Genomic DNA, 8,177 nt, shown 5'->3' with positions numbered 1-8,177 from the left:
AGACCCCGCGGCGCGCCTGCGCAGAGCGGGGGAGGCTTTTAATTCCATTGTGGAGAGGACGGCGTTATTTTTATTAACCGGAGGCGGCGGCGGCGGCGGCGGCGCGGCGGCGGCGGGACCGTAAGTGCGGGCGGGGCGGCGCGGGCGGCGGGCGGGCGGCGCGGGCGGCGGCGGGCGGCGCGGGCGGCGCGGCGGGGGGAGCGCGGCCCGGCCCCACCGCCTCTCCGTCCTCCCTCCGCAGCCAGGCCTCCTCCGGGGCATGAGAGTCGGCGGCGGGTTCCCGAGCGGCGGCGGCGGCGGCTCCGGCAGGCGGGCGGAGATGGAGCCCAGCTTCCCGCAGGGCCTGGTCATGTTCAACCACCGGCTGCCCCCGGTCGCCAGCTTCGCCCGGCCGGCCGGCCCGGCCGCCCCTCCCCCGCAGTGCGTGCTCGCCCCCCCCGCGGCCCCGGCCGAGCCGCCCCCGCCGCCGGCCCCGGACATGACTTTCAAGAAGGAGCCGGCGGGCTCGGGCGCGGCCTTCCCGGCGCCGCGCGCCTCCTGGGGCTTCCTGCAGCCGCTGGTCAGCATCAAGCAGGAGAAGCCGGCCGACGCCGACGAGCCGCACGCGCACCACCCCTACGGGGGGCTGTTCGCGGGCGCCGAGGAGCGCGCCCCGGGCCTGGGCGGCGGCGAGGGCGGCCGCGGCGCCCTGCAGGACCTGGGCGCGCTGGGCCCGGCGCCTCCCGGCCCGCACGCCCGCGACGGGCTGCTGGGCGGCGGCGAGGAGCCCAAGCCGGACGCGGGCGTCAAGAAGGCGAAGAGGCCAAAGCCAGAATCTCAGGGAACCAAAGCCAAGAGGAAGCCCGGCGCCGCCGCCAAGCCCGCCCTGGCCGGCGACGGCGACGGCGGCGGCGCGGGGCTGTCGCCGAGCCAGAAGCCGCACGTGTGCGACCACTGCAGCGCGGCCTTCCGCAGCTCCTACCACCTGCGCCGGCACGTGCTCATCCACACGGGCGAGCGGCCCTTCCAGTGCAGCCAGTGCAGCATGGGCTTCATCCAGAAGTACCTGCTGCAGCGCCACGAGAAGATCCACAGCCGCGAGAAGCCCTTCGGCTGCGACCAGTGCAGCATGAAGTTCATCCAGAAGTACCACATGGAGAGACACAAGAGGACGCACAGCGGAGAAAAGCCATACAAGTGTGACACTTGCCAGCAGTATTTTTCCAGGACCGACAGGCTGCTGAAACACAGGCGCACCTGTGGCGAAGCCATAGCCAAGGGGGCCGCGAGCGCGGAGCCCGGCGCGTCCAACCACAGCAGCGCGGGGAACCTGGCCGCGCTGTCTCAGGGAAACAGCAGCTCTTCCAGGAGGAAATCCAAGTCGAAAAGCGCGGCCGTGGAGAACAAGGAACACAAGGCTGGCAAGGCGGGCGAGTCGCCGCTTGCAAACAGCATCAGCATGCAGACCTACTCCGTGGAGATGCCCGCTCTGTCTTCCGGCGGCCTCCTGGGCAGCGGGATCGACGAGCTTCAGAAAAGGGTGCCAAAACTGATCTTCAAGAAAGGGAGCAGGAAGAACACAGACAAGAGCTACCTTAACTTCGTGTCGCCGTTGCCGGACCTCGTCGGGCAGAAGCCTCTGTCCGGGAAGCCCGGCGGCTCCCTTGGCATAGCGTCGAATGCCAGCGCGGAGACCATCGGCCTCCTCCAGGGCGCCGGTGGCAAGCAAGGCCCGATGAACAGCAATTACGACGACGCCATGCAGTTTTCCAAGAAAAGGAGATACCTGCCCACCGCCACCAGCAACAGTGCCTTCTCGATCAACGTGGGACACATGGTCTCCCAGCCGTCCGTCATCCAGGCCGCAGGGGTCAGTGTTCTGGACAGCGACGCCCCGCTGTCGCTGATTGACTCCTCGGCGCTGAACGCTGACATCAAGTCTTGTCACGACAAGTCCGGCATTCCTGACGAGGTCTTGCAGAGTATTTTGGATCAGTACTCCAACAAGTCGGAGAGCCAGAAGGAGGATCCTTTCAACATAACCGAGCCCCGAGTGGATTTACACACCTCAGGAGAGCACTCGGAGTTGGTTCAAGAGGAGAACTTGAGCCCGGGCACCCAGACCCCGTCCAGCGACAAGGCGAGCATGTTGCAAGAATACTCCAAATACCTCCAGCAGGCGTTTGAAAAATCCACTAATGCAGGTTTTACTCTTGGACACGGTTTCCAGTTTGTCAGTCTGTCCTCACCTCTCCACAACCACACTTTGTTCCCGGAAAAACAGATTTACACTACGTCTCCTCTGGAGTGTGGTTTCGGCCAGTCTGTTACCTCAGTGTTGCCGTCTTCATTGCCAAAGCCTCCCTTTGGGATGTTGTTCGGGTCTCAGCCAGGTCTGTATCTGTCTGCTCTGGATGCCACCCATCAGCAGTTGACGCCCTCCCAGGAGCTAGATGACCTGATCGATTCCCAGAAGAATTTAGAGACTTCCTCGGCCTTCCAGTCCTCATCTCAGAAACTGACCAGCCAGAAGGAACAGCAGAAGAACTTAGAGTCCTCAACCAGCTTTCAGATTCCGTCTCAGGAGTTAGCCAGCCAGATAGATCCTCAGAAAGACGTAGAGCCTAGAACAACGTACCAGATTGAGAACTTTGCACAAGCGTTCGGTTCTCAGTTTAAGTCGGGCAGCAGGGTGCCAATGACCTTTGTCAGTAACTCTAATGGTGAAGTGGACCATAGAGTCAGGACTTCAGTGTCAGATTTCTCAGGGTACACAAACATGATGTCTGATGTGAGTGAGCCATGTAGTACAAGAGTCAAGACCCCCACCAGCCAGAGTTACAGGTAAGGGCCCCCGAGTGACCCAGGCTGGAGGTCTTCTGATGTAGTTTTGTTTTGTTGTTGAGAACACTGCCATTGGAATGTTTGTACACGATCCTGTTAAGAATAATGTAATGCCTTTCAATGCAACTTTTCATATTTAGTTTATTTTGTTAGCGTGATTTTAGCTCTGTTTCTATTATGATTTTTAATCAAAAAAAATCAATAGATTAAAAATAGTTTGACATTCAAAGTGACAATGTTTAGCAATCAAATTTACATGTATAGATCGTCAGGGACTAGCCCAAACGTTTTAAATGCAAAAAAATAAAATAAAATTTTAAAAAAACCCTACAAAAAAACAAAACAAAACAAAAAACACAAAAAAACTTTGTTGCTAGGATTAAGGTTATTCTAATTGCTTTACTCTCAGGAAAGTGTAACGACGCATGGGAATTCTGTACGCTGTCACCGATGGAGTGTCCATTTTACAGATAGTGCGGTATACGGTTCACCATTTGAGTAAGGGATCGAAAACATTTCAAATTGCTCTGTCTGGGCTGATAACGATTTACTTACGTTTCACCGTTTGAGTAAGGGATTGAAAGCATTTCAAATTGCTGTCTCCATCTGGGCTGATCCAAAATTCTGAGATGTTGGCTACCTGTATGCTGTTGCAGCTTCTAAACGTACTCTGAACGTCCGGACCACGCTCATTCCAGCCTGGTAGGACAGATATTCTTGGATCTTTGCTCAAAGCCTGGAATGATAGCTTTACTAGAAGAAGGAGAAAGGAAAAAAAAAAAAAAAAAAGCCGCCCTCTCCTTACCCCAGTGTAGCAAGGCTGCAGTTCCACTGAGAGTCAGCTGACCTGGCGCAGGGTTGAAGCCCCGGGGGGCTCCAGGGTTAGAGCCCGAGTTGGAATTGCATAGCTCTCTGAAATTTGGGGGGGTGGTGTTATTATACATAGCCTGGAGACGAGGTCCTCTTGTTTATGTTGTTACGTGGCACCCACACTTCTGGGTGTTTTTTTTGTTTGTTTTGTTTTTTTTTGTTTTTTTGGTTCTTCTTAACCTACCCTCTTTGTAAGAGTTCTGGGACTTCCTGGTCTTGACAGTTTCAATTTTAGAATGAGTTACATTCCAGTAGGTGATTCGTGATGCATTTTACATGCCGATGGCATCCAAGTGCTAAAGTAAGATAAACATCCGCCACCCCTACCCCCCCCATTTTTTACTTTACTTTTTTTTTTTTAAAAAAAAAAAAAAAAGACAACCCCATACAGATTTTCATGTGTAAGAAAGTCCCACGTCCTTGGAGCTGTAGCTGTTAGTGAGGCTGTGATTCCAGCTGGTGACACAGCTAAGTCGAGGGGCGAGGGTGTGCCTGCCTTGAGGAGTGACGTCAGCACCTCGGTGGAGCCGCAGCCTTGACTGGACGTTTGAGAGGGTGCACTAGTCAGTATTGCACAGGGGTCTCGTAAAGTCACCCGAACTCGCTCGCAACCCTAATTGCCATTTGAGGCTGCTGATGACAGTGGCTCTTGCTCTAAACCACTTTTTAGCAATTGTATTTTTTTTTCCTGATTATATCTTTTAATGTACTTTGGTGTTTATGCTGATGAGTTTTTATGTACCTTGGGTGATGTTTCAGTCTTACGTACTCTTCTGACGTCAGGACAGTACCACTGTTTGTTTGCAGCCTTGTTGTGTAACAGCCTAGCACAGGCTTCCCTGTAACGTGATTAATATTGTGCAAGTGTAAAACACTTCTGTTCCGAAAGCAGTGTTTGGAAAATAAGAAATTATTAAAATGGTTACAAAATGCTAGTTAATTTCCCTCCCCTGACTTTCCTCCCTTAAGTGTGCTTTTACCAGCTGAAGGGTCACCTCTGTGTCACTGCAGGATTCTTACCTAGAAAACGTGTTCAACCCTCTTACACACACTTGGTTCTGAAGTCTGTTCCTCACTTCGTAAGTGCGGTTGAGTTCTGTTGGGTACAGAGTGCGAGCTGTAATCTAAGGATGGAGAGGGCCTCTACCACTGTATCTTAAGATGTATGATTTCCCTCCAGTGTTTTGTTTTATACCGGTTTTGAATTTCTTTAACTTTTATTGTGTGTACTGAAAACTGCATATGTATTATTCTGATTGTTTGCTCTAGTTTACTACCAATAAAAGACCTGTTAATCACAAGATTCGACAAGGAGGCGTCACTTCACACCCAGTCGCATCTTTCAGATTTTTCTATGGACTGCGTTTCATAAAACGTTCACACCCGTGGTGTAGCCTGTGGGTTAGGGACTGGTGCTTTCCCTGTGCTTTTCTTTAAACTTAAGTTTATTTCATGTTTCTAGGTTTATTTGAAGATCGGTTGACTGTTTTCTTTGTGTTTGAGGGGCACTGTATGGGAGAGTAGAAATTTAACATGTGAGTTGGGGCGTGCTTTATTGAGATTGGGTTGGCCCTCCTAAGTCTTATTCCAGAGGGATTACTTATTGAGGCTTCCAACAAATAACATCCTTTGGTTCCAGGTTCATCCTTTTTGCCTCAGAAAGGTGGTAATAAAGTAAGAGTATGACACAAATAATAATGGCATTGAGCATTTTTCATAGGGGAAAAAAGGTATTGTTAAGTTGCAGTTAAACAGTGTTTAAAAAAAAGGGTGAAGGTATAGGCATTGGAAGGAAAACGCTAAGCCGTGTAAACACTGAAGGTGCGGAAGAGGTATTTACAGCTTAGTAAATACGCTGACTTCTGAAGATGGGAGAAAACTAGGTGTCCGTGTAAAACCATGAGGAAATTGTGCTTTAAATGTAGTGGCTACAAATGCTGAATTAGGAGTAAAAATGTACGATACTGTTACAGGGGAATGATGGGTTAATTATATTGGGCATAACTGGGGGTTGCTCTGTGGAGGGGTATCTGCCCGTGGGCCATGTGATTGGGAAAAGTAAATTAGCTTTTTTCTCTGCCGAGGTCACTACTCGCTGCGTTTGTTCGTCTTCTTGGACACGCGTGCTCAGCGCAGTCGCCCTGGCTCTGGGGGACGCCCAGCTGCGGTTTCTCTGGGCAGGCGTCCGCCTCTGTCCTGGACACCCCTCATGTTAGTTTACCTCCCCCCGCTTCTTCCTTGCGTGGAGGGGCTATATCTGGGTGCGATCACTTTAAAGTCAGGGTGTTTGCTTGTCAGATGTTAGGGTGGGAAGTAGGAGGCTCTGCTTTTGTGCGTCCCTTGTGCTGTGAATTCGGGGTAAGGACGACCGACACCTCGTGCTGTGGGGTTTGCCCGCCTGCCGCTTCCCTCTGTGGGGTGAGAACAGGTTTGCAGACAGCATCTGGGAATTCTGCTCCCTTACCCCTTGTTCAAAAAAATCTTTAAAAAGTCCCTCGTGAGATATTTTAAAAGAGATTTATTACCACAAAGAGGGCATACACTTTTAAAGTTATTTCTGCTTTCTTTTTCCCTGTTTTGCTCTTTGAAAAAGGGTGTACTGTGTGTGAGCGTGACTGCCTTTAGCAGATTCTGTTTAAATTCTCGGTGACGCTCTGGCTCGCTGCAGGGAAGACCTGCGTGACACTGTTTTGGTCACTGACTCTGGGCAGCAGATGATAGAATCGGTCTCCCAAACCCACACACGAGCAGAAATATGTTGGCACTTGAAAATTTGCAAGTCAGTCTACATGCCCACACCCCCCACCCCCATAAAAAATTCTTAACCGGTGGGCCCCGGGCGAAGAGTCCCCGCATTAGGAGGCTGCCTAAATACTGAAACTGACTTGTACAAGTCAGTCAGGGAGGCAGCACCAGTACCTAAGCTAAAAAGGCACCAAATGTGAAGGGGACTTAAAAAAACACCCTCTCCTGCGGTTTAATGGCTTAGGCTCCGTGGAATATATGCATTTAGGTGACATAAGGGCACAGCGTTTCTTCATAGACTGGTCAGCTAGTGAGCTGGAGAGAATTTATAATTCTCCGTGGCTTCTCATCTGTAGTAAGTCGCACAGAGATGCGAGAGCTGACGGCAGCTCCGTGTTTCCCAGCCCCAGAGGAGCGCATTCACGGCGTCTGCTGACCACAGTCTCGCCCTGAGGTCCCGCAGTTCCCCAGAAGCAGCAGCCCCCACCTTTCACGGGCGGGGGGGTTCACACTGAGCTCTTAGTAACCCGCAGACTGAACTTCATGGAACCTGAGAGTGACCAGCTAGGCCGAACTTCACTGCGGATGAGCCTGCAGGCTCAGCCCCTGCGGGTGTCGGAACGGGGATCTCCTGGGAAATGTAGGTGAAAAGCTGGAGAAAAGCGGAACGTTTTGGACCTTACGCTCCAGAGAGGAAAAACCTGGTCCCATGTGTAGGGAGCGAGAGGACAATGGCAGAGGCTGCATGTGAAGTGGGGTGAGGATCTCTGAGAAGGGAGGTGAAGAGAGGTTTTGCAGGAGAACAGGGCACATAAAGTCCACTCCAGCATCCCCGGGCCCCTGGAGAGCTCCAGGCACCGGGAGGGGACAGGAGACCCTGGCAGAGCTCTCCTGGCTTTGTTGTTCCTCCGGTCGGCCGCCTCTGAGTCTTTGGTTGGGTATGAACCTCAGTACTGTTTGTGGGGCAATTAATAACCCCACAGACAACGGTGGTGAGCCCCCGTTTACATTCCCAATCCGGGGAAAAGGGCCTGGTCTTTGTGTTTACATATTAAATCTCTCCTTCAGTAACTCGTAAAACCACACAGCTTCCCGCTGCCGGTGAGAATTTTAAATAACTTTCCTTACGACACAACTGCAGTCGGAGTTACTGTTGTACGTGGTTAAGCGAGCATGTCCGGGATTTGGGAATTAAGACGAAGGCCCTTGAGTCTCCCCCCCCTCCCCCCAAAGAGGAAATTTACAAGCACAGTGTGTTAAAGGGACATCGGGTGGCAGCCGAGGAAAAGTATGAGTGATTGTAAAAAGTTGGAAACTCCCTAGTTTTTGTTGAATTATTTTTCAAGTTTTGCTCTGGAAAGTGTCGTTCAGTTTTAACTTGCGAGTAGCATGTTTGTTCTACTTGAAGCATCTGGTTTTATAAGCATCGTCTACGTTTCAGTTGTGAGTTGCAGTTTTCTTCTTGTTTTGGGATAAGCAGAGCTTTTTTTTAAAGCCCAGAAGTGACATTTTTAGATTAATTTTTAAAGGGCGGCAGACTGCAGAATCGAGTGACAAGATCAGCAGTGTGACTCTTCTGCGTTGGGTTGGACATACACGAGGCTTGTCCTGCGAGGAAGCCAAGTGCAGACGACTACAGGGAGTTCGCTCCTTCTTTTGGGGGGACAGCGAGAACTCTTAAGTGGGTCGTTGTGGTCTCCGTGGATGGGCAGCCCACGCCCTTGGTCAGTTCAGTGGTG

At 51.8% G+C, this 8,177-nt stretch overlaps 1 protein-coding gene across 1 annotated transcript; it reads left to right on the top strand.

Annotated features, from left to right (window-relative positions):
- The first annotated feature begins 259 nt into the window (after nucleotides 1-259).
- On the top strand, nucleotides 260-3,451 carry ZNF281 (zinc finger protein 281). Its single transcript, XM_016211579.2, has one exon. The coding sequence runs from the start codon at nucleotides 260-262 to the stop codon at nucleotides 2,825-2,827; it is 2,568 nt and encodes an 855-aa protein (XP_016067065.2). The 3' UTR covers nucleotides 2,828-3,451.
- The last annotated feature ends 4,726 nt before the right edge of the window (nucleotides 3,452-8,177 follow it).

This window comes from Miniopterus natalensis, chromosome 21 (genome assembly GCF_054644295.1).
Source record: "Miniopterus natalensis isolate mMinNat1 chromosome 21, mMinNat1.hap1, whole genome shotgun sequence".
Taxonomy (NCBI): Eukaryota; Metazoa; Chordata; class Mammalia; order Chiroptera; family Miniopteridae; genus Miniopterus; species Miniopterus natalensis.
Note: the sequence above shows the minus strand (reverse complement) of the source record. Positions and strands in the feature narration are given on the sequence as shown.